Source organism: Triturus cristatus, chromosome 4_1, assembly GCF_964204655.1.
Source record: "Triturus cristatus chromosome 4_1, aTriCri1.1, whole genome shotgun sequence".
NCBI lineage: Eukaryota > Metazoa > Chordata > Amphibia > Caudata > Salamandridae > Triturus > Triturus cristatus.
The window spans coordinates 284,096,776-284,123,858 of NC_140585.1; the positions used below are offsets into that span (position 1 = coordinate 284,096,776).

Genomic DNA, 27,083 nt, shown 5'->3' on the forward strand with positions numbered 1-27,083 from the left:
ATTATAAAAGCGAGAACTATTGGCTTTGCCAATGCGTGCTCTGAAAAGTTGTCTGGTTTAATACACAGCCACAACAGGGCTTCCTATCTTTAAACCAAATAAAGACCATTTCAGTAGCTGCACCCCAGCATCGTTCCATCTATCCGGGGCTGACTGGCACAAGTGTCCATTTAAGGGATTTCTAGGAAGTACTTTCGCTGATCTCTGCTGTTTCATTGTAGCTCTTGCGGTGAAGGCGATACACAGAAGCCTCCGGGTGAAATGAATCCACCGTGAGATTTTCCCTGCAACAGTTCACACACAGCGACATTGTATTGACAAAGTGAAATGTTGAAACTCGACGGTGCTTGCCTTTTTTCCAACGCCTGTTTCGCTTCTCCCTCTCCCCCGCCTCTCCCCGGTTTCGGTTTCGTTTTCGTTTCTCCAGCTGCTGACTGTAGGGCGGGGCTAGGAGGAATGAGTATCTCTCTCAGTGCTGAGGAGGAGCAGGGATCAAAACCGGGACAGGAGGAGAGAAGGCAAGGCACTGAAGAGAGGCGAGGGGCACTGTGATAGGGAATGGCCACACACAACATTGAGGTAAGAGCCCACCGCAGCAAAGACCCGGAAATGACTGGCAGCAAGATGTAAACAACCGAGGAGTCAATGCCACACCGCACAAGAGGCTCATTTCCAAGGTCGTCAGACGTCATTACACCGCTGGCAGCCTAGACCCAGGGGTGACTGGCATCTGGGGGTCTTTAATGTGCTTACAGACACATTTAAGTAATGAGGCATTCACTACGTTCGCTTCATAATCCATCTACTTTTGAAGATTTTAACAAACAATTGTTTCTATTTCATATAATTTTTTTAAGTTCTTAAAACGAATACACATGGGCTGTAACTCTGTGACAGACACCGTACAAACACCATACAAAACTTAAATGTTCACCCACAGCAGTTCATTGCGCTAATCGTCCATTTAAAGAGATAGAAATGTTGCCCAGGCTTCTCCACCTAGTAGTTCGAGTGCTGCCAGTAGCTCTCCACCAACCTATGAGTAGTTCTCCTGTGTCCAGCCACCCAACTAAATTTGGATTAGTTGAATTAATATATTTATACCAACATTGAAAAGTGTGTATTCGAGACGAAAGTGCGTGTATTTTGATAAATAATAAGCTGATGGTTGGGGAATAGTGGCAACATTTTCAAAATATATTCACAACTGATATTTGAGTGATAATTCATGCGGCGTAGGGGAGCTATTACTAACACTTTTATACTTTTATACTTATTTTATTTTATTTTGAGAGTTTTATATAGAGCGAACAAGAACCTTGCGGGTATCAGAGCGCTTTACAAGCAAGATGTCAGGAGCAGATACAAATATAGTAGAGAATCTATGATTGAGTCTAATACATAGAAGTAGCTACAACATATACGTTACAAGGTTATATACAAACGTTTTAGAAACATAGTATCCCTGAGAATATAGTTCAAATCTTGTTGCGAGAGATCCAATACAAAGTAGTCACTAAAAACCCGGAAATAAAATATTTACTTAGACATGAGAATCGATTTCACTTCTTTTTTGAAAAAGGCAGTAGAGGAATTCTGTCTTGTTTCTGGGGGTAGGGCATTCCAGATCCTAGGGGCCATTCCCGAGAAGGATCGGTTATATGTTTTTTTGGCGAATCTTTGCGGTTTCAAAAGAAGATTCTTGGAGCTCCTGGTGGATTTGTTACCACATGAGAGTGACTGTTTTTGTGATAGATAACTTGGGGTATTGTGGTGTAGGGCCTTGTGCGTCACACAAGCGATTTTTAGATGAATTCTCGCCTCGAATGGCAGCCACTTGAAAACTCTATGGTGCGGGGAGATATGTGAGTTTCTTTTGGAGCCTGTGATTAGTCTAGCTGCTGTGTTGATTGTGGCTCTTAGCGGGACTGTCGTTGATCTGGGAGGACCGCAAAGGGCGACACATCCATATTCTACTCTTGGGATTACTGAGGCTTGCACAGCCTGTTTGAAGTCATTTGCGGGCAAAACATATTTCAGTTTCTTGAGGGGTTTATTTGAAAATGTGCTCCTCTTGTAGAGGCACTGATATGTTTCTGCAGGTTTAAGTTTCTGTCCAGCGTTATTCTCAGTGATTTTGCTGAATCTACAATGAGTGGTTGACCTTTGAGTGCTGTTAGGTGATTCAGCCAGTTGTGAGTGATGGAAGAATGGGTGGGGGGAGCGAATAGGAGGAATTCAGTTTTGAGGGTGTTTAGTTTCAGATGGTCTTTGGCCAGCCAGGATTGAGTTTTTTCCAGCGTTGAATTGAGAGATTTGATGTCCTCAAGTGAATGGATCTTTATCTAGAGTTGCGTACCATCTGCGTACATGTGACAGTGGACCTTAGATGCGCTGAGGAGTTCGGTAAGTGGTTCCATATAGAGGTTGAAAAGAGTGGGGGAGAGGCATGATCCTTGCGGTACTCCTGGAGTTACTGGCACGGGATTGGATAAGGAATTGTTGACCTTGAATCTTTGTGATCTGTTTTGGAGGAAGGAGGTGAACCAGGTAAGAACAGAGCCTGTTAAACCCATTCTGTGTTTCAGGAGGTCTAGCAAGTTGTGGAGTTTGACTGTGTCAAAGGCAGAAGATAGGTCAAGCAAGATTAGTAAACAAGTTTCGTTTTGGTCAAGGATTTTTAGTGCGTCGTCTAGTATGAGTGTCCTGGCTGATTCTGTACTGTGACCTGCCCGGAAGCCAGATTGGTATTGGTTGAGCAGGTTAAAATGGACTATATGGTTGCCCAACGGTGTATGAACACATTTTTCTAGGAGTTTGGCCAGAGTGGGGATGTTGGATATTGGGCGATAGTTGTTTAAGTCTGATGGGTCTGCCGATGGCTTCTTTAAGATAGGGGATACCTGTCCTTCTTTAAGTATATCTGGGATGGTTCCTTGACTGAGGGATGTGTTTATGATCTTGGTCCACAGAGGTAGTACAAATGGTATTACGTCTTTTAGGTAGTATGCAGCTATTTGAAAATGACACTCACACTTTACAAATATGTTGCTTGTATTTTTTCAAAAATCCCAGGCCTTGAACCCTAAGGTACAACTAATGAGACAAGCACTTAATAATTATGAAATGTACTATGCTGTTTGGCAGAGCTGGTTTTAATGTAAAGAGTTGGGGCAAAAAAGTGCCCCGTAATTCGCCTTTTCTCTGTGTGTAATCTATTCAGCTGCAAGTAAGGGACAGGGTGAGAGAGTAGTTCAGAGATTGGTTTATTTAGATTATGTCCAGTGGTACTGGACCTAGGGGTGCTGAGGGTTCTGCAGCACCCCCTGATATCCTTGAAGGGGCTCAGAGGAGCAACAAGGAATTCTTTATTTCTTTTTCTAGCAGTAATTACTGCCAATTGCTGCTCGTTAAAGGATAGAAGGTCAGAGGTCAGGCAGCCCCTCTGACAAACTGCTGCTAATTGTCTTAATATGAAGATCTGTTTACCTGTCCCCCTCTTACTGGACAGTGAGGGCATAATGTAACCATCGACCAGTGGTACACCTCCCAGGGTACAGGGAAAGTGTATGTGTATCTAGATAAAGCCACATCATGTTGTGGATTTTCCTCATTTGCATAAAAACTTTTTATTACTTTGATTGAAAATGAAATATTTTGAAATACATACACATCACAGGAAGGACATATGAGGCACATTGTCTCTTAACCTTGACGTGAGATAGGAGCAAAAACGTTTTTTAAGGTCAAGATCAACCAAGACCCATTAACTTTACTCTGGACACCTACAAATTGGAAACAACTCTAATGTATTTTCTCTTCTCCAGATATGTTCTGTTTTCATGTTAACGACACAATTTTAAACCTCAGAATTACTGTAATTTGTGCCATGAGGGCAACCTTGGCGTTATTGCCACTTTATGCAATTTACCTTCCAAGAAACGCAAGTCTCTGATGGCTGTGCAAATGGTAACTGTGCGGAAATACAATTGACCACATAAAACCATTTGTGGTCAATTTACTTTGATTATGAGTTTAGAAGTAGAACTGCCTGAAATCATACAACTTTGAAAAACCCAGCAGGAAAATAGTTTCCTCTGTTTGACTTTACCTTGCATTTAATGTGCAACATATTTCCAAATGCTCCAAAATCTCCAAGAGATTAAGAAATGTGTGCTCTCCACAGCAAAACTCGTGCCTCAAATGTGGACTATTCATAGCAATTAGGCTTTTTGTGTTTTTTTTACACTAGAGATGTTTTCTTGATGTGCTTTCTCAAGGCACCGTGTTTACTCCTGCAATAGCTCAGTGTTTCAGAACAATAGTTTCTGTCTTTTCACAAACTGGTCACAACATTTTTCTTAAGCTCTAAACATGTTTTTGAATTATCGAGCAGTAATGAGGCTTTGTGCAGTTTTTAGGGCTTCTGTGAGCTTTCTGGTAAACCCCCCAATAATAATGATTGAGAATCGTTGTGTGCCAGACATATTTATGTAAATGATTTTCCCAAATCCTGGTGGCAATCGCAATCAATGCCCACCTCTCTTGGCACCCTAGCTTTGCTTCGGGGACAGGCCAATGGAAGGAACTAAAAGAGACTGAAAGAGAGAAGACACACTGTTACCAGCTCCAGTATTCCTTGATCTCGATCTAAAGGATCAATCAATTCATTTTGGGGCTGTGCCAGACTAATTCCCAAACAAACAGAACACACAGACCTGAATTTAGGCTGCGACAGCTTTATTTATTTCAGTCACATATCCATATAGACCGGACACTGGATGACACGGGGATTGAAAGGGGACGGGGTAAAGTGCTGCGTCAATTTGTGTTCAACCATCAAAGCTGCCTTTAAGCGATGAAAGTGATCAAGACCTTGTTTTTCACCAATTAAAACTGAGTTTGTGGTCAAGTATTTTTTCTGGTGCTTTAGTTGCAATCACCGCAGTATATAAGTGCTGCAAAATGGGGAAAAAAACATAAAATATCTATTTTCTTGGAGGATGTGTTGTCTACACTAAACATTACTGCACCACAGTACATTTTACCCATATATATATATTTTTTAATATGGTGCAAGTTGTATCTGTGGTTCATCGCTACTTTACTAATGTTCTTCTGATGGTCAGGTTTACCTTCTGTGTGCTTGCTCTTTACATATCAGTTTGATTTTGTACAATTTCTCGGACTTTGGTTAGGCGACGTTTATGACCAGCACATTCCTGTCTGGAATTTGCTCCACCACTACTGGTTATGTTTAGAGATTAGGGTTAAAATAAGGCATATTGTAAATGTTGTGTAAGGTGTATGGGTTAGGAAAGGGTTAGGATTAGGGTAAGAATTAAGGATAGGGTAAGCAGTTTGACCATGGCTAGGGTAGTTCTAGGGGTGGGTTAGTGTTAGGATAACAGACTTTGTAAGGGAGTTGTTATGGTGAGGGTTGGAGTAAGGGTTACGGTTAGGAGTGGGGTAAGGGTTGGGGTGAGCAGTGGGATTAATGTTATGGTTATGCTTAAAAATAGTGTAATTGATGGTATAAGGTTTGCAAAGAAAGATAGCACAGGCCGTGGTACAGGGATACCCCCCTGTAAAATGTCACATTGTAAGAAAAATAAACGTTAGGGTTATGTTTTAGGAAGGAGTAATGGGGGTAGACTAAGAGTAAATTTCTGTCTACGTATAATTCACAAATTTCAGTATAAAATATTGATGGTCGTTTCTCTGCATGTTTGCATTTTTTGTAGACTTACATGTTAGCCACAGCATTTTCATCTCCACTTTTTTACCTCTGCATTTTTTGGGGATTATTTTGCACACATTTAGATTCAATACATAGTGCATAGTGTGCAATATCTAATTATTGGTGCCAATCAGGCAATCCAATCTGGGAGAAAGCTATTAAATGATTCTTAAAAATATGCTGTTATATTAGGATCTCTTCAGGATTGTCCTTGAGACTCAAAGGGTTTGGAAAAGTTAATTCACATCTGGGTGACGGTGATTATTTACCACAAAGACTTCAGAAGTGACTAACTTTACCATTTCAGGTTTGACAGGTGTTTGGATCCAGGCCTTTTCGGCTGCAAGTTACCACCATGTCTGAGATGGACACAGAACCACCACCGGCTGAGGATGGAAGCATGTCTGATCCAGCTTTCACTGCATTCCTGAAGAAGCAACTCTGTATGCATGGAGGCCGCTTGTTGATAGCAGACATCCCCAGTCTCGTTGGTCTTACACCAGAACATATTGCCGTCATTCTGCGTGAGGAGTACAAGCGCTTCCCAGAGCCAGAGCCGGGCACGGTGATGGCCCAGTCTCCTGTTCGCCTCTGTTCAGGGTATCTGGGGAACAGATGTCAGGCTACGGACTGTGGGCGTCTTCACCTCTGTCGCTACTTCATCTTGGGGCATTGCTTCATTCGTGGTGATAGGAATGGGTGAGTTAAGATTATGTGATAACTTATTTTGCCTATTTGTAGGATTCTACCTTAAAGCATCTTCTGTAATGAGCAAATGATAGGATCCTTAGTGGCATAAGGGATATCTGATTGGAGAAAAAGAATTGGAGACAGGAGGGATGGTTCTGAGAGGTGGGCAAAGTAATTTCACAGAAAGCCAAGTCTGCTGGTTTTCACTCGCTCGGCCTAGAACAAAATGCGGGGGTTGTGCTGTCACACAGTGCTTTTCTGAACACCACCTACCTGTCTAAGAGCCTTCTTGGACTGCAAATCTAATCCAGGAAGACCATCTGGTGTTTCAGTAAATCTATCTGCAATAGAAAGAAACTCTGGTAGAGGCACAACCAAGATTAAATGACATCACCGCTTGTCAGAATGGTTCAAAACAAGACGTGTTCATGGCCTAACAAGTAAGAGCAAGCGACACAATCACTCTCTCTTTGCGGATGATGTTTTGTACTTTGTGACACAGTCAAAAACTTCCCTTCCCGTTTTGAATGGGTGATTCCAGCAGTCCTCAACAGTTTAAAGTTTCCAAATTACCAACACTGATTCAACAGGAATGAGTGTTTCAGCGGCCATTGAACCCAACAGAGGCAGCCTTTCAGAGGGGAACTTAAATCAAATTGATGACCCAACTAAATACCTGTGAGTCCATCTCCGTCCCAGGATGGCTTACCTTTGTGGGTGTTATGCTCTTTACGTATTGGACATATTATACAAGGAGGGAAAGGCCTGAGGTGTCTTGGTTTGGGCAAGATGAATTTCCTATAAATACTCCTGTACATAGCACCAAGCAGTGCTGGTTGGATTTCCTAAATCAAATATTACCACCATACGAAAACAACTTCAGCTTTCATGTGTCGTAATAAGACTCATGGACTTCTCAGAGCAGCACTATATAGACCAAAATCAATGAAAAAGGATTGGTTTTCCAGGTATATAGGAATGTATTAGAGCTGCGCAAATCAGACTAGTCTTTGAATGGATACGACATGTCCATCTGAAGCCCTGGATTAAGGTAGAGCAAGACAGTTTAATGGCCTCCCTTCTTATGGCTACATCCAAGACACAGGTACGGACATTCACGAATCTATCGGAATCATACTAGAGCATTGAGACATAGTCATGATGGGAAATGAGTTAACAAATATGTATGAAGTTTTGTTACAACAAAGTAAAGGAATCACCAAAAAGAAAATGGCACAAGTCTTTCCCTTTCGTGACACAGATGTTAACTTATCAAGGTTACATGCATATACTTCTTATTGCAACTCCATACATATTTATTTAATTCCATCCCTCCTACTCTTTCCACATGCAGCGAGTACCCAGGACTCACAGAAGAGGAGGTAGGAAACTAGATGTGACAAAGTCGCTCAAACAGTGCCTCCAATGCTTTGTCCTCCGATTCCAACATTTAGGTGCAAGAAGAGTGTCAGATTCTGGTACAGCCATAAGCGCTTTTGGTGTGTCTGCATTTATCACCAGATCCTCATCATCAACTTTCTCATCATTTCCAAGGTCTCCTTTAGGAGGTATAAGGTTAACGCATATCAGCCCCCCATGACGCTGGTAGCTCACAATCCTGAGATTCACCCAGGAATAGCTGATGTTGGATTTAAGAGGTGGAGATAAGCATCACTGAGGGCTTGGGAAGCAACAGGAGGGCAGGGGAGCGAAGCAGCAGGAGGGCGCGGGTGGGGAAGCAACAGAGGGTGGAGGTGGGGGAAGCAACACCGAGGGCACTGGTAGCTCACAGTGCACGGGAATAACTGATGTTGGATTTAAGAGGTGGAGATAAGCATCACTGAGGGCTTGGGAAGCAACAGGAGGGCAGGGGAGCGAAGCAGCAGGAGGGCGCGGGTGGGGAAGCAACAGAGGGTGGAGGACGGAGAAGCAACACAGAGGGCACTGGTAGCTCACAGTGCCCGGGAATACCTGATGTTGGATTTAAGAGGTGGAGATAAGCATCACTGAGGGCTTGGGAAGCAACAGGAGGGCGGGGGAACGAAGCAGCAGGTGGGGGTGGATGTGAAGCAGCACAGAGGGCGCTGGTGTTAAAGCGACACAGAGGGTGGAGGTGGGAGAAGTAACATGGAGGACTCTAGTAGCTCACAATTCTGAGTTTAGCCCGGGAATAATTGATGTTGGATTTAAAATTTGGAGATAAGTATCTCCACCAGCACTTAGTGACCTATTTGATAATGGGACAATCAAATGTGGAGGGGTTTAAGTGACCTATCTCCTACAAATAACTTCAGATTGCTCATTTACTTGCTACGGGCCAAATAGACCTGTGCAGGGGAAATGGGGCTAGAGTATAGACAGACAAATAATCCTCTTCTCTAAGTCACATGTGTCAAAGAGGATCACCAACCACTACAAGATGATGGGACATGCGACACCACGTGCCAAACACGAGATCCATGGAACTGTGGGTGCCAGAACAGATAGGTGACTGAAGGCACATGGGACATAATCTGGATTATTGTAGGCAAATCCTCAATATGCACCCAATGCAAGGACAATTCGTACGAACTACTGATGCAGTGGTATTATTTGCTGGTCAGAGAGCCTGCTATGTTTGAAATAGCAAGCTATTGTTGGGGAGGTTGTGATGCGAGGGGTACCATGGATCACATGCTGGGCATGTCAGAAAAGTCTGACATATTTAGGTTAAATTTTGCACATTATGCACAATATAACTTTAATTTAATTCCAACTGGACCCACTAGTGTTTTAGTGCAATACAGGCCTGTAAATTCTTATTCGCTGAGTTCTGCAATGCGCAAACGTATTTCTCAGTATTCTGGCTGAGAAGTTGTCTGGTGCCCAATTTTGCAAACAAGCAAACTCCCCATTTCTAAGTCTTTAAGGACCAAAATGTGTATATACTGTGGAGAAAGCCTCTCCAACTGAGGTATGCTACTAATGCATACGTGGATTGCACCGGTGCCAAAGCACAGCATAAAACTTAAAATAAAGTTTTTGTTTTGAAAAAGAAATTAAATGGCATGCATATTCCAATCTGGCACTTGTGTTCCTCACTTCCGACGTCAGAGAGAATGAAATCAGGTGTAGAATACATGAAGGAAATAATAAAGGCGATAAAAGTGCAAGCTCTACCTTAGCAGGGAATGAATGAGGCCACTACGAGGAGGCAGAGGAAATTTGGCCAAGGGTAGGAAATTGGTAGTCTCTGGGTAGTTGAGAATATAAAGATGATATAAATTTAATTGCATATCCATATGTAAGAAGGGTGACCAGCAGGTATGTAGGAATCATAAGGGAAAATAGAGGGAAGAGTCAAAATAAAGGCACTGATTAAAGGAGAGTTCTGGGATGCAAGAGGGGGTGTTCACGTGCTGGTGGTGGTGGTGGTGGGATGAGGAAGGTAATGGCCAATGCCCTGCATTGGAGGAGTGGGTGGTGGTGAGATGGTGCCGGCTCGCAAAGTGCCAAACATAGAAAGCAGAAGTAAGGAATATATAGAGGAATGTGTGTCTACATTTAGTAACCTTGCAAATGTCTTGCAACATCTGAAAACACATGAATCCAAAATGCCTCCTTTTGCTTTACAGGCTGGTTGTAGCACAATGTTCCCTATAAAGTGCTTTCTAGGTCTCCCCTAAGACAGAACATGCACTGTCTCTTAGGAGGCATGTTGTTAGTGTACAGTGGGCTTAGAGTCCGCCAATTGCTTACCATTTGTTGCTTTATTGTCACTCGCCTTTGCTTGCTTGTTATTTGTAAGCATGCAGACCTGCCAACTCACACTGTTCCACTGTGTATCACACAGATTCGGCTCCATTCACATTATCGTGTGGTGAGGAGCCAAAATCACACAGTGCCAGGTAAGACAAGCTGGAATACACTTCACAAAGTGGGTTTTCAGCTTTTCTTTGGAGGCTGTAAGTAGCCGATGTCCATTAAGGGGTGTCAGAACACCCCGGGACATCAGTGGCTGCCTCAGCCACCCTTCATTTTTGTTGTTGTTTTTATTTGCAGGGCATGTCGAGGTTTTGTTGAGGGCAGAGTGGCTCTTCGTAGGCACTAGGCATGAGGCTTCGCCCTCCCAGGCCATGCCCCCTCTTCACACTGAGAAATGTAATTGTAGGTTGGCAGTTCTGAGCATGTGTGGGCTTTCCTTCTGCTTTTTGTGCTTTTCCCCTCCCTGGAGCAAGGACACATTACTTGTGTCCTTCCACTGCTTTCTTTTAAGGCACTTCAGTTTTGTTTTGATTTAGCACTCAAGAGTGCGTGTGTTTTCCAGAAGTCTCCTTTGTGTACTTCTCCTTCTCCTCCACACTCGCTCATGTTGCTCTTCACTGCCCATGTGTATTTTCCCTTCCCTCACATTCTTTCCCCCTTTGTGGCTTTTTCACCTTCTCATCAGCTCTACATTGTGCTCTCTCTCATCTGTTTGCTCCACCCCACCTACAGCCACTGTGTTTCACCCCAACCTGCATCCTTCATGTACCTTCCTCCACCTGCACCCTCTGTGTTGCTTCTCCCACCTCCACCCTTTGTTGATTCCCCACCCACGTCCTCTGTGCTGCTTCACCCCCGCTCTCCTTCTGCTTCGCCCCCTGCCCTCCAGTTGCTTCCCAAACCCTCAGTGATTAGGTACATCGCCTCTCCCCTCCGTAATCGTTTGCCCCACCCATGCTATTTCTTTTTTCTTTTTGTTGGATCGGCAAACAAAAAAAAGAAAGCAATTGCATTGTTTTGTAGACCTGCATATGCTTAGTGTGTGTGCCTACTAAATTACTCAGCGGGTCGCCTCATTGGCTTTTTCCTGTCTTAAAACCCATACTGCACAGCATTAGGGATTCCATATACAAGACCTATAGGCTTTGCCAATGCTTGTTTCATTTTCCCATGCACAAATTGAAAGAGCATGTTGAGGAGAAGGGGTTGGTGGATTCCAAAAGCGATAGACAACCAGCTCCCTGGCAGAGTCACAGAGCACAGAGAGCAGACTCTAAGGGGCAATTTGGGCATGGGCCCAAACTGCATGAGGTATTTAGGACCTGGTAAAGTTTGGTTCTGACTTCTCTTTCCTACTTCTAAATATGTTTTGACAAATATGTCTGGAGGCAAGTTTGATAAACCCCTCAGATGAGGTAATGGGCCTTTCTAGTCTGTAACTAACTACTAGACTCTAGACCATTTTTATTAACTCATTAGGCTCCTACCTTCTGGCCAGTGGCTAGAAGGTGACGTACAGGCATTTTGTGAAACTTTAAATGAAATAAATAAGAAGGTGCTCCTGTGTCCTTTCCATGCATTCCAAGCTGGTAAGCGCTTCAGATGATCTGAGTTTACCAAGCTGTGGGTACGCGCACTACTTGGAAAATAGTGTAGCCCCGTTGGGCGGTCTAAAAATATGCAAAACAGCCTGTACAAATGTGTTACTAGTTATAGGTTACAGACTGATCTGGTGAGTAACAAGAGCGCTGTACATAAATGGTGGGTGGGGGGTGAATCAAGCCTGAAGTGATTTGTCCCGAATCACTCTGTATTAGGTCAAGTGCACAATTAAATAATTATAACCCAGCAGTTTAAATTCCTAAGTCATCAACTTACCCACTAGACCAGATCTGTTCCTGTTCTAACTCCCAGGAAACCTTAGCTGTCACGTTATGCACGAACTTCCTAAGTGTTGCTCCTGCCCTGTATGCAACAGGGGACTTTGCAAAGGTAAAGAAGTGTGTGTTTCTTTAAAGCGCGTAATGCTCAAGGAAACAATGACACCCCCCGGAGCAGGAAGGACTCATTGTAAACTCGGGCACTACGAAGGCTCCATCGCAGTGACCATCGATATAAGGCCTGGTAAAATGTGACGGATACTACGGCAGGCGCCTAGTTCATAGATACAGAGATTGCGACAATAGTCCAGCCCCATTGACTCTGGGCATGTCCCTTCCTGTTTAAACAGTGTTGACTCTGTTCAGACTTGTTCAGGCTTCTGTGCTGTGTGCATTGAGTATCTGGCCAAAGTCCTCGAATCGCGTGTCATTCTTACACCTAAATCAATAAGTCACTACATGTGACTCTCAGGCTCACAACCTTCATTCATGCTGTTCAACACGTATACCTAAACTTTGGAAGACTTTTACTAGGAATCCACAATGCAATATTTATTTTCTGGTTAGATTTTATTTTTATTAAACATATAAGTAGGTAAACCAGCACAGCATTGAATTCACGATATTACACAAGCAAAGTAATTTTCTAAAACCTGCTCCTGATTCCAATGCAGTTTAACTTTATGATCAATACATTTTTCAAATTAAGAGGTTGAATTGAAAATGGAAACCATTTTACAAACTAAAGCATGTAATTCACCGCCCAGTGATCATACATGTAATACTTTCCCATGTTCAGTCTACAGTGCTATTTTGAAACCTGTTCCTGTACCTCTTGGATCAAACAAGATTTCCTTCCTTCAAAATCAACTTCTGTGCAGTTAATATATTTCTTCAAAACCACATCCATGTGCAGCACTGAGACAATATCAATCTTTAATATTGTCAACAAAAGAGCAGGTGTGTCTTGCTAATGTGAACCGGAGTCCCAATAGTGAGGGTGTAACCTCCTGGATTTTGTTCTGGGCAGGCAGTGTGTAATACAGCAAGTCTCACTATTTGTGAACATATTAAGCATGCCTCTAGTGCAGCTTGAGCTCTGACCTCCATATCACAAGGTCCTTGTACAGTTGGTTTCATAATGAGGTGTCTGTCTTGATGTAATCATCATAGTTATATTCAGTTTGCAATTTGTGTGCTTTTAATAACCCTTAGCACATCTATCCAGTATGTCCTTAATGGATTTAAATCCTGTCTTTAAAACTACAGTGTTCCTGGTATGCTCTTGCAGTGAAAGCCGACAACTTCCATAGGACTGAAGGGATCCCTCAGTTCAAGTGGAAAGCTGTAAGGGGACCTCATCCATGTTATTTAACCTGTACCTATGAAGGAAGTGGCCCGTTTTGGGTCACCCTGGTCACTCACAACCACCACACAGTCTTCCATATCAAATGAAGAGTCGGACAGACAGTAGAGAATACAAACCAAGTATATGTTGATTCAGATACACTTGAGTGGAGCCCCATCTGCCCAGTCGCTTAGGGGTGTTGCAGAGAGGACTGACTTCAGCAAACATAGCGATACATTATGTATATTTCGGAACCAAGGAAGACCCACCCATAATGGAAATTTCTAAGCAGGTGCACCTAACTCAAAGAAGTACAGTAGGATGGGTTTCGATTCTGAGGTCAGGCACACAGTATCTTCTACCCAAGGTCATTCTGTCCGTACCAGCCGCTAGACTGGTGGGAGAAGACTTCTATCTAGTGGGGAAGGTATGCGCTAATAAGAACAGTGTATTCATTAGCAGAGCAAGGCCTAAACTTGGAGAAATGAAACTTTCCATAGCCTGCTTCGCGAGGAGACAATAAGCAGCTAATGGCATGATTCAAAATAGCGGCTAAACATAAAATGGTGCAGCCAATGCTAACTTACATAAAACACTTGCACAAACAGAATAGCAAAAACATGTTCATTTCATCACCTGCATGAACGTACCACTACCACTGCAATATCAAGAGCCTTCGGAAGTAGGCGATAGGTGGGCGAGACGCTTTGTACCAGCTTGGCACTTCGGAGATGATGGGGCCGCTATGTGCTAGTACATAGATTTTCAATCCACCTTGTGTGTTTAAAGCCATGTGTGTTTAATTTCCAGCTTTTTTTGTAAAGTGAGCCCAGCAAGCCTACAGCAGTAAGCGGATACAGGAATGCGTGAGTTGTAACTTGTGTCTTTCAAAAGGGTGGGAGTGGTGTCGAAGCATTCAACCACTTCTCCAGGTTTTGAACATTTTCTTCATCCTTTGTAGGCTGGTTTTGCATCTGAATGTAGTATTGAATCTGTAGTGACAGCAGCACTTGATTACCTCCGGGGTCTTGCTGATTGTGATAAATCTGCCACCCTTTAATTGCTGGATTTATCAGTGGCCTTTTATACGGTTGACCATCACATCTTCCTGGAAAGTCTCAGAAGTCTTGGCATCAAATACAAAGCTCTGAAATGGTTAAACAGTTTTGATTCTGGGAGGTCTCGCCAGGTTGAACTTTTGTTGTCAAAGGCGAAACCCCTGACTTGCAAAGTGCCTCAGCGGTCAGTGCTGTCTCATTCTTTTATTTCATTTGTAAATGTTATCACTGGAATTTCTGATCCAGTCATTCAGACTGATTGTACTCATTTATGCTGATGACACATATATACTGTTAACAGTTAATGTCATTCCAGACAAGTTAATCTGTTCTCCATGATTGCATGTCTATAGTTCACACTTGGATGTCGGAAAACTACCTAATGTTGAATTGGGCTAAATTGAAATTCTATTACTGTACAATCAGGCCACTATATGGGACTCCTCTTTTTGGCCAAAATTATTAGGGAAGTCCCCTGATGCACCTCATACTCTAAAATATTAAGGTGTTAAGATAGACACTGGATTAACCATGGACGATCAAATTAAACCAGTGTCCGCCACGTGTTTCTTCCAGTTAAAAGTGATAAATAAGATTCATGGCCTGACTGGCCGTGTTGGGCATCAGGCATTTTCCTGGGAGTTTCGAAAGCACCTGCTTCAGAATTCCTTGTCAATCCAGTGGATTTCAGGCAGCAATAAAAGTGTTCAGATAACTCCGGTGATTAATGTACCCTACGGGGGCTGGTGTGCAGAAATTTGCCAGGGCTGCTTTGAGTTCCCAGTACAGCCCTGGAAGGATTACATGACTCTTATTATCCGAGCAAAGAATTTCTTATTATGAAGGACTTATTTACAGCTAGATTGGACTTTTACAATACACTTTGCCTTGGCCTGCCAGGTGGCTCTATAAAGAAAATACAGTTGTTGCAAAATGCGGGCAAATTAGATTGATCTTGAATATCAGGAAATTTGAATCAATCGCGACAGACCTGGTGAAAGCACAGTGGCTTTCAGTGGATCATAGAATTAGGTTGAAATCTTCATGCCTAGTACACAAGGCACTGTTGGGCACTTGTCACAGTCCCCTTACTAATGAATTCTGATTTTACTGACTAAATAGAAAGCTTTGCTCAGAAAATGCAAACCTATTAAATGTACCAATTGCTAAAAAAGTGACCCTAGGAGGAAAGCCTTTCTCACTTGTGGCTGACAAGCTTTGGAACTCCTGGTCTAATGAACTGGGCAAAGAACCATCATTGATGCAGATCAGAAAATGTTGGTAACATTCTTTTTTTATTGCAAGCCTAGCAATTGTGAAAACAATTGTCATGTAGTTCCTAGGAATCCCCCAGCACCTGCGCTTTTGGATGACCTAAACTGAGGTTTGGTGTCCAAACCGACTCTGGACACCACCACAGGATATGTCAGCCGTTAGACCAGATAGCTCTGCAGTGCCATTACCACCGCCTTGTATTCTACAGTGGTGTAGGTAGTTTCTTGCAACCACTGAACATGACAACCCTGATTTCTCAGGGATCGTGGAAAACAGTACAGTACTTTTCGCTCAGTCACTCGTGCTTGCTTATTCTCAGGAAATACACAAGATGGTGATTGGGACATTTGCAATAAGTATTTATTGGTCCAGCGACAGTCTTGTATAAAACATATGTGCTGTGACAATCAGGAGACAGAAGCATATGAAAGAAATTGCAAGTGCTAATATGGTAAACAGTAGATACATTTCTATCACAGTGCTAAGAAGATGAACAAATACAGTTCAAATAAAAACAGTAGCATTTACATACTCCTATAATGCACGCCCTACGTAATTTGCCTAAATGTACCTAGCCTAGATATGTAGGTGTAGCATGTATATGTGCATATGTGTATGTAGCTAAGAATCGTCTAGCGAAGAACCATCCTCCTCACCTGATGGTAGAGAATGAAGGACCCCGTCTCTGCTTCGAGGATGATTCTGCGCAAGGGATGTCAGACCGCTGCGTGTCGAAGAATAAGCATGCAGTACCCCGTGTCCGCTTGTAGGGAATTCTCCTTTAATTTTCAGGGGGAAATAAGGGTCTTATATACTAGAGTTGTCACTCCAGGGTTTCTCCTAGGATCGATATATTTTGAAAACAATCATACATTTTTTGAAAAGACTCATAAATGTTTTTCCAAACAAATGCGATCATGCACAGCTGGCTGTTGTCCAAGGATGGAAAAAGTGGTGACCCTTATACTGAATAATTCTGCCGTGCCTGGGGACATGTTTATGTACGTCAGGTACAGGGATTATGATAGAATACTAAGACCCTGGTGTCGAAGAGACAGAAGAAAAATACTAGGTAAAAGGTCACCTGTTTGAAATCATTATTGCTGTATGGATAGGACAATGTATGAAAAATAGGGGTATACATAACAGGACTACCCTAAAGGACATGACACAATGATTATGATCAAGCTTTTTGTATGGGTTTAAGCTCCAAGGTACCCACGGGTGAATATCTGGGCAAGATAAAACACCATAAATCAAATAAATAAAAAATAAATCATGTTTCTATGCTGCCGTGTTCGCGCGCTGGTATTACTTTGTGCCCTTCTTACTATACAAAATCTGCTCTGAAAAGATGTGAAAATGTAGAAAATGCCGTGGCTGGTCCCAAACAATGAAGGGAAACATGCTAGCCCATGCCTAGTGAGGATGAACCCAAACAAGTAAATGGCAAAAGGTGGCTGACCCTGGGCCTTATTCTGTATGTTATCTGTTCGTTGTATATTTTGATCACAGGAGTTTCTTATCAGTTAAACCTGTCTACAGACACACCTGAAAAGGACTGATGAACTACTCAGGCATGACGCTGCCCAGTACTGACGCACATTCAGGGGTATTGCATCTCTTCTGTCTTGCAGTGTGCACTGATACCCCATGATGGACACCGAGTAAGCTCCCTCACAGTATATCTCTTCGGACTTGTAATACTCACTGGTCTTAACACATCCATTCAGCTCTCAGAAGTTTGGACCGTACGCAAAACACTCGCTCTAATCACTGCAGCTAAAATCCCTACTACAAGACCACCATCAGCGAGGCGACCAGCGGAAGCCAAGCCTTTTACGAGACTGTCAAACACTGCACCACAGTCCCTGTCTCAGTCAGTAAATGCAATGCCATTAACCTGTTCTTTAGCTAGAAGACTGGCAAAATCCGATTCAACATCATTACCCCTTTCACTGCCCCCTCACTTTCAGCCATTCATTATCCTCTCACCACTAAATGAACCTCTTTCAATCTATTCCTGCATATAGATCTCTCCAAAATCTTATCCTCTCTCAATGTAATCTCCTATGAAGATCACACCCTTACTTCTTCCATCATCAAATCACTCCAAGGAGAGGCTCTAAAACCCCAAGTTGTTTATGCCTCCCTAAGTCACGAAAAATTCCCAAGTGGCCCTAATACCTCACTAACCTCTGCCCTATTCACCTTCTATTCATAAGAAAGATTATTGAGAAAACAGTTGCCACCAAGTTCCAGGAGCACATCAGCAAGAATAATCCACAGGACTACCAATCGGACTTCAGGCCACACTGCACCTCTGCAATAGCCAAACTGAGTAGATGATAACCGCCTTCTCCTCAGAAACGACCACTGCCTTCTAGCCCTGCCTGACCTATATGCAGCCTTCGAAACAGTTGACCATCCAGCTCTGATCAAAACCGTGAAATCACTTATGGGATTTTCAGGAGCGAACTTTCCGAGGGTCACATCCTACCTCACCAACTGCTGGCACCAGCGAATGCAAATAGTTTCCACAATATCACAGACACTGCCCATCTTCTGCACACCGCCCTAGGGTTCCCTCTTTTCACCCATCATTTTTAAGCTCTACATGGAACTTCTCAGCTCCATTCTTGCAGGCAGCTGTATCAAGCTCCCTCAATACCCAACTGTACCTAAAGGTATTCTCAGTGATCTATGTGCAGAGACAAATATCCCACCTCGAGCTCATCCAGTGTTGGATGTCAACTAACTTCCTTAAGCTGAATTTCTTCTGTTTACAAACAGTGCCAAACAACCCCGGATTGAAGCCTGGCACTCCAAATTAAAATTACTAGGCTTCGCTCCTCAGCTAACAGACTATGCATAATCCCTGGGATTCGCTCTCGACACAGACCTCTCATTCTATTTCAAACAACCCATTGCAAAAACGACCAACACAGCTAGACTTTATCTCCCCCTCTTGAAGAAAGTGAAACTGATTGTCCTGGAAGATGACTTCAGTGCACCCATGCAAGCCTTAGTCCTCTCCCACCTGGACTGAGGTAATGACCTGCTCAGTTGTCTCCGCAATATCACACTAGCACCCTGGAAAGGTTTCCTACACACAGCAGCAGCATGGCTCATCAAGAGTTTGAAGAAATTCGAGCTCACTACCACCATGTGCTCCTCCTTCCAGCCCGATCATCATCAAGACTTAACCACATCACTTAAAAATTCTTCAACAATGGGACCCCAGCTTGCCTTGCAAACATGCCAGCCATGTCTGGGGGACAATGCTAGACAAGGAGCCTGGACTTCGACAGACTGAGTGAAAAGATTGCAAGAAGTTAAAACAAGAAGGCAAATGTTCTTGGTTCATGCTCTTCAGAAATGGAACAGCATCTATATTGACATTAAATCAACACTGACTCTCATAGGATGCTGAAGACCCACCTCTTCGAGGAGCACTACCCTTGACTGACAGTCTATTATTGACCTTCCCCAACTGATTGTGTCTTCCACGGCGGGTATCTGCCTTGTTCAGTGCTCAAGTGCTCTCGAACTAGGTTTGCGCTCTCCTAATACCACATACCTGTACATACATACTTCTTGATTACGCTTAAACAGGTGTATATGTGCATCATTAAACCCCATCAGACATTCAAGTATGAATGTACATATACTGGCTAAATAACTGTGGAAATATACTTTTTCAAAAAACCCCAAATAAATATGGGTAACCACCAATGAAATGAGAAATAAATAAATAAGGCTAAATATAATTGGAAAAGTAAACAACTAAATATCACAAAACTGAGGCCTCAGGTGTAATTACCAGCTCAAACCCCCCTATGACAGCAAAGGTATATTGACATTGTTGTTGTGTGACCTACCTATCAGTTTATCCCAAATTTAAGAAATACACTGCTTTAAGTAAACTGTTTCTCTACAGTAGCCCTTAAATGGTAGGTGTTAATGTATGTGATTGGACCCTTTGTGTTGCACTGCCATGCTTGAGCCAGACATGAATTGTTGCTAGGGGAAACACAATGAACACTATAAGGTTAAAGGGGGCATGTCTCAAATGTCTTGAATATGGGTGACGTTTTTCCTGTGAATTAGGGTGTAAAAAAGTCCTGAAAACTTTAAAGAGGGCCATTGTCGATAATCCTTTGGTCCCTGCATGTGGGAGGTTTGCAAGTCCTAGCACATTATTGGGTGAGAGATCATAATAGAAAAGAAATGAGGGAGCCCCCTCTGGTTTTTTTATGCCTCCTCCCCTAGTTTTGTTGTGTCTCGTCCTCTGATTTTGCCATGCCCCTCTCTGGTTTTGCTATGTCTCCTCCTCTGGTTTTTTTATGCCCCCCTCTGGTTGTGTTATTCCTCCACCTCTGGTTGTATTATTCCTCCACCTCTGGTTGTGTTATTCCTCCACCTCTGGTTTTGTTATGCCTCCACCTCTGGTTTTGTAATGCCTCCCCATGCTGTTTTGTTATGCCTCCTCTGTTCGTGTTATGCCTCCCCCTCTGGTTTTGTTATGGGTCCTCCTCTGGTTTTGCTATGCCCCCCTCTGGTTCTGTTACGCCTTCCCCTTTGGTTTTGTTACAGCTACCCTTTGGTTTTGTTATGCATCCTCCTCTGGTTTTGCTATGCCCCTCTAGTTTTGTTACGTTCCCCCCCTTTAGTTTTGTTTTGCATCCACCTCTGGTTTGTTGTGTCCTCCTCTGGTTTTGTTATGCGTCCTCCTCTGGTTTGGTTACAGCTCCTTCTCTGATTTTGTTATGCCTTCCTCTTTAGTTTTGTTATGCGTCCTCCTCTGTTTTTTTGTGTCCTCCTCTGGTTTTGTTCTGCCTCCTCCTCTGGTTTTGTTATGCCCCCCCTCGTTTTGTTACGCCTCGCCCTTTGGTTTTGTTACGCTTTCCCCTTTGGTTTTGTTATGCGTCCTCCTCTGGTTTTGTTGTGTCCTCCTCTGGTTTTTTATGACCCCCTCTGGTTTTGTTATGCCCCTCCACCCCCCTTTGGTTTTGTTATGTGTCCTCCTCTGGTTTAGTTGTGTCTTCCTCTGGTTTTGCTATGCGTCCTCCTATTGTTTGGTTATGCGTCCTCCTCTGGTTTGGTTATGCCTCTTTCTCTGGTTTAGTTATGCATCCTCCTCTGGTTTTGCTATGCCCCCCTCTGGTTTTGCTATGCCCCCTCTAGTTACAGCAACTCCTCTAGTTTTGTTATGCTGTCCTCTTTAGTTTTGTAATGCGTCCTCTGGTTTTGTTTTGCGTCCTCTTCTGGTTTTGCAATGCCCTCCTCTGGTTTTGTTACAGCTCCTCCTCTGGTTTTGTTATGCCTGCTTCTTTAGTTTTGTTATGCGTCCTCCACTGGTTTTGCTATGCCTCACTCTGGTTTTGTTACAGCTCCTCCTATGGTTTTGTTATGCCTTCCTCTTTAGTTTTGTAATGCGTATTGTATAAGCTTTATTTCGACACACGTGTCATAAAAGCTAAAGACAGTTAAGTACAAATAAAATAGTAGAAATGAAAATAAGCAGTAGATACAACACATATTGCTAAAACATGCGAGTTCTTCCACAACCATATTAATTCTAAGTCGTTGTTCCTATACAGGTACATCAGTTGGACATGTGCAATAATTTAAGAAGCGCAAGGCAGGTACCTAAAACACTTTAAATTTGAGACTATCTAAAACATAATCCAGTGGAGAGAAAGCATGCTATTACGACAAAAACTGTTTAGAAAAGAGTTCGAGAATCAGAATCATTTTACATAAAATGATAAAATTCATTTGTTTTAAAAATACAACATTAAAAAACAATAAAAATAAGAATGAAAAAAATGAGGTGTTCTTAGCATCCTCAATTTGACATAGGGTCCAGCAAGATATAAAAAATAACAGTGCGGTAACTTGCTTTTCGTAATCTGCTGACAAGTAATTTCCCTCTAGGGCCCTCTCAAGGAAAAACTGCAGGAGAGTTGTTTGCAATAAAATGCCTATGCGTTGGATCTATGGGGATCCCAGAGTACATGAAAGGGGAGGCTGATGAACTATAGGGAATCTTGTTCTGGGAGTCAACCTAGTGTTTACCCATGGTGTTCTCTCGTTAGTGCCTTCCTCCTGATGCCCTACATGTGGCTTAAAAACTTTGCCACTCCACAGACAAAAAAAGGTCTAGGGTCCGATTTTAAAATGCGCAGGGCTACCCGATGGTCCAGAGTGCCCAACTGCCGGCAGATCAGTTTTAGCCATTTGGACCTAGGTTGCGCATATGCCGGATATGCAAACAATGCATGGGCAACAGACTCCACTGGTGCCCTGCATCCAGGACAGGGGCTCAGACTTGGAACATTCAAGTGCCACTTGGCTGTTACCTCGCCCACAGGAAGAGCGCCAATCCTGAATTGAATATATAGCTTCCTATCCTGGGGGACCTGGATTAGATCCAGATAGGTTTACAGTAGCCTGACCGGTTTGTGAAAATAAAATTCTGTGGTCAGTTTCCGCTGGTTGGGCCTGAGCAGTTCTTTGTACTCGATATATTCCCAATAATGTTTCTTTCACTCCTCTTTTCTGAACAGGAGTGGATCATGGTTTTCCCATTGGGCCGAGAGCCCTATATCTGACACCAGTTTCTTAAGGTTTCTGATCCACCCTACCATGTTACATGTATCTAAGTGAATAGCCTCTGATATGGCTTCTGCTTAAGGCAGAAGTTCCGGGGTCCTCCGTAAGTGTGCCCAGAAGAGCAGTGGGCGGAGCCTCGATATATCGCTGATAGAGCGCCTGCTCATGTCGAGCATTAGAGGGGTGAGTGGCGTGCTGTGCGGAAGCATTACTAGGTTCCTGAGGAATTTGTGCTCAGAACTAGTGAGCTCAGGAATCTTGCAGAGTCCCCACAGCTCTGCACCATATAAGGCAGCGCTGACTGCTTTTGAGCCATACACCTGCAGAGTGGCAGCTACAGGTCTGCTACGTGAGGAGCGGTGTTCCCTTTCCAAAGCCCCCGTGACTCGCTTGTGGCCCAATGCCAGTATAGTTAGATGGGGCTTCCATGTCATTTTGTCACCCAGATAATCAAAGGTACTGACTCTTTCCAGCGGTGTCCCACCCATCCATAAATTACCTTTATATGACTAATGGGGGTTAAAGGCCATTAATTTTGTTTTTGTGGTGTTAATAACCAAACACCTAGTGTCACAGAACAGATGGAATCTTATTAAGCAGGTGCTGTAGCCCTGCCGGTGTCTTCGACACCAGAAAGGTGTCATCTGCGAGCAGTAGGGTTGGAACCTTGTGCCCCCCCTCAGGGAGGGCGCATCTGCAGGTTCTTGTTGTAAAAAACTAACCACTCCATTCATGTACAGAGAGAACAGAGTTGGAGCCAGAACGCAGCCTTGTCATACTCCTCGACTAACTGGGATACTCTCGGTTAGTTGCCCCTGTGAGCCCAATCTGATCTGGGCAAAATCTCCCTCATGCAGGCAGACAAGCAAACAAAGTATGGACAACGGAATGCCCATACCTTCAAGTACTTGCCAAAGTTTGAACCTGGTAACTAAATCAAAGGCTGTCTTCAAGTCAATAAAGGCCAAATAAAGACTGCCCTTACCAATCACTAAACTACAGTTTTCCAGTAGAGAATCAAGAGGCAGAATGCCTGATCGATCGTTTTGTTGTGCGTCCTCCTCTGGTTTTGTCGTGACCTCCTCTGGTTTTGTTATGCCTCCTTCTCTTGTTTTGTTATGCCCCCCTCTAGTTTTGTTACGCTTCCCCCTTTGGTTTTGTTATGCATCCTCCTTTGGTTTTGTTATGCAGCCTCCTTTAGTTTTGTTAAGCATCCTCCTCTGGTTTTGTTGTGTTCTCCTCTGGTTTTGGTATGCCTCCCCTTTATTACCCTCTATTCCCCTTGAGGGCATTGAGGTCCTGGGGCTTCACATTCTACTATGGACCAAATGTTCTGACAGGACAGAAATCTGACCCCACATCCTCCATTAACCTTAACGTCCCTTTACCTTTATTGTTTCCAATGAATGTGAGTATAGTCAAAGCTTTGTATCTGTTCTGGAGTCAAAATCTCACCTCTTGGCCCCGGTCTTGTTAGGACGTCCTACACGCATTGCTATGGCAATGCCCTGCCTCCTGTTTGTCAGCTCCATACAAACTGTTTAATAACATTGATGACCTATAAGGGAGAAACACAAATGACTACTGACATTTGGCAAAATCAATGCTTTCACTACTCCAAAACGTTCAGAAAGAGGTGGGGGTGTTGGTGCCAATAACAAGGCTTTCAATGTTGGTGCCAGTAACTAGGCCTCAGTTTAATTCCCCAGCTTCTGGTTCTGCAAGTTGTGTCAAGCCAGAGGGAGCTGTTTCGGCAAAGTCCCTCCTTGTGCAGCATTGTGTTAAGTCAGAGGGAGCTGGTTGGTTGAAGTCCGTCCCTATGCAGCTCTGTGTTAAGTCAGAGGGTGCTGGTTGGGTAAAGACCCTCCCTCTGCAGCATTGTGTTGAGTCAAAGGGAGCTGGCTGGGTGAAGTCCTCCCTGTGCAGCATTGCAGTGCAGTCCCTCCCTGTGCAGCATTGTGCTAAGTCCGAGGGCGCTGGTTGGTTGACGTTCTTCCCTGTGCAGCACTGTGTTAAGTCAGAGGGAGCTGGTTGGGTGAAGTCACTCCCTGTGCAGCATTGTGTTACATCAGAGGGAGCTGGTTAGGTGAAGTACCTCCCTATGTATCATTGTGTTAAGTCAGAGGGAGCTTGCAGCATTGTATTAAGTCAGAGGGAGCTGGTTGGGTGACTCACTCTTTGTGCAGCATTGTGTTGAGTCAGAGGGAGCTGCTTAAGTGAAGTCCTGCCTGTGTAGCATTGCATTAAGTCAGAGGGAGCTGATCAGGTGAAGTCCCTCCCTGTGCAGCATTGTGTTAAGTCAGAGGGAGTTGGCTAGGTGATCTTTCCCCCTGTGCAGCATTGTGTTAAGTTAGAGGGAGCTGGTTGGGTGAAGTCTCTCCCTGTGCAGCATTGTGTTAGGCCAAAGGGAGCTGGTTAGGTGAAGTACCTCCATATGCAGCATTGAATTAAGTCAGAGGGAGCTGCCTGTGTGTAGTCCCTCCCTCTGCATCATTGTGTTAAGTCAGAGGGAGCTGGAAGCATTGTATTAAGTCAGAGGGAGCTGGTTGGGTGACGTCACTCCCTGTGCAGCATTGTGTTAAGTCAGGGGGAGCTGGTTAAGTGAAGTCCCTCCCTGTGTAGCATTGGGTTACGTCAGAGGGAGCTGCTTGGGTGAAGTCCCTCCCTGTGCAACACTGTGTTAAGCCTTTGGCTTTAGAAAGCAGTGTGGTTTGGCATCCGTCCAGACATCCGCAAAGCATGAGTCACCAATGAATTATTTCTGCGGTCGAGCATATGTGCATCACAACACGCTCTCTGTTATGACTAATGTTAGAGCTGAGCTTGAATTATGACCAACAGAAAGCACAAAAATAACTTAGAGCAAACAAGTATCAGGTAGAAGGTAGAAGTGAGGCACATTGTTATTCAAATACAAACATTGCATGTCAGCAGGAAAACAAGGAAAGGGGTTAACAGTTGCCTAGAAAAGTGTCTAAAGAGTGTCAAAGAGGAGGCAGTTGTGGGAACACTTCCCCTTAGGGTCTTCGGTACCTACTCAAGGGTTAATACCTGTCATCATCATCATCTCCATCTTCAATCTTACAAAGTGCTAAAGACTGAATAGAAAAGTAGGCACTGCTGTCGTACTTTGGTATTCGGAACCGCGTAGGGGACAGGGCCCTACCTCTGTCTATCTTGGTATTAGCGAACCGCAAATGGTAAATGCGGCACGTACGAGTGTTTTATGTGCCGTTCTAGCTATGAATGCACTGTGTACACGTTATTCTGCTCAACTACGCGGGTTCCATTTTGGAAGCAGTGGCCATCTTGTCATTGCCCTCACATAGGCTATGATGGAGTTAATACGGGCCTCGCAGTACATGGGTTTTCCCTCTGACTTCTCTGTGACCTGGGCAGCTGGCTCTGCTGCCCCGGGTCAAACCGGTCTCACGAGCTCCCCTTCCTCTCTCCACCTGTGATTCGTATCAGGGCTTGACCCGTCATAAAACCCTTTCATTCTACACAATCCCCCGGCTAATCTCTTCCACACCTGCTTGTTCTTGCTTTATGACTTGTTTCCCAAAACAGGAGATGCTCATGTTTATTGGGGGGTCTATTTACTTCAAACATGGGATCTGAACCTTCCTGTGTAAATCATTGTGGGCTGGCCGAACTGGAATGTGGGATGGTCATCATGACTCTGCTTTTTCGTTTGTAATGTATGCCTTTATATGACCATATCGTAAACCAAGGAATGTGTGCCTGGAGCATGATATTTTGTACTTAAGGAGAAGTCCGTTCCTATGATTTTCAGCAGTCTCCTGAGAACATACACGCTGTTGTACTTCTAGGATATCTGTCATTGGTCTGCAGCCAATAAACGATTCTTTGACTTCACCCAGAAGACTCTGTGTTTCTGTAGGTCCGGAACAGGGTGAAACCCCGAAGTCATAGGGTGTGTGCCCCTGCACCGCTGGGACTAAAATACCCAGTACTTCAGTTTGGCGCCCAACGTGGGGCCGATTTCAGCGGTACCAGTCCAAGCCAGAGGTTCGTGAGGAGCTTCGTGTGGAAATTCCGGAGGAAGGCCGCCACTTCATCGACCCCTGCATGTCGACGTGGTCCGAAAGTCTTTTCTGCGAGGTTCTCCGCGTCCCGACGGCTACGAAGGACTGCTGCCCTGATTAATCGACCTGTTTTGGACCCTTGACGAGTTTGAGAGAGCGAAACAATCGAGAGAGTCTTCTGGTGACGTCATCGATCAGCAATATTCAGTTAAGTATAAGTGGAGCGTCTCCCATTTGTTTTGGTATCCCTCGGGATCGTTTGGTTTGATTTGGTAATTGGTGATTTGGTGTTTGCAAACCCCAAAGCCAGAGGACTCGTGTATTCACGAGAATATCGTAATCGATAATCCTCTGACGTTTGGATCTAGACTAGTGAGCGAAGATGCCTGGTTCTGGACTATTTGGTAGATTATTCTGTTTGGGTTGTGGAAAAGATTTCCAACTGGAAGAATCATGTCCGGTTCCTCCGGTTGGAACTCCAACTTATGAGCTCTATGTAAAACATGGCGTAGGCCCCATTGCATATAACGAAGTGTGGATCCACTACACCAGGAAAGACGGTGTTTTAAAATGGCCCCAAAATGGTAGTTTTGATACCGATATTTTAGATAATCTGGAAATTAAATTATTTAAGAAGAAAGCCCGGCCGGCGATGTTTGACTCTTTCCGCTTATGGCGAAA

General features: G+C 43.9%; 1 protein-coding gene across 2 annotated transcripts in view; it reads left to right on the top strand.

Moving 5' to 3' along the window:
* Positions 1-429: 429 nt before the first annotated feature.
* Positions 430-27,083, top strand: part of LOC146854283 (zinc finger CCCH-type antiviral protein 1-like) — a 201,564-nt gene continuing 174,910 nt past the window's right edge. For both annotated transcript variants that reach the window (XR_014981197.1, XM_085652064.1), the window contains exons 1-2: positions 430-579; positions 6,048-6,439. Coding sequence is in view for 1 of the 2 variants with exons in the window: in XM_085652064.1 (XP_085508190.1) it covers positions 6,096-6,439 (344 nt within the window). In the remaining variant the exon portion in view is untranslated. The remainder of the gene's footprint in view (positions 580-6,047; positions 6,440-27,083) is intronic.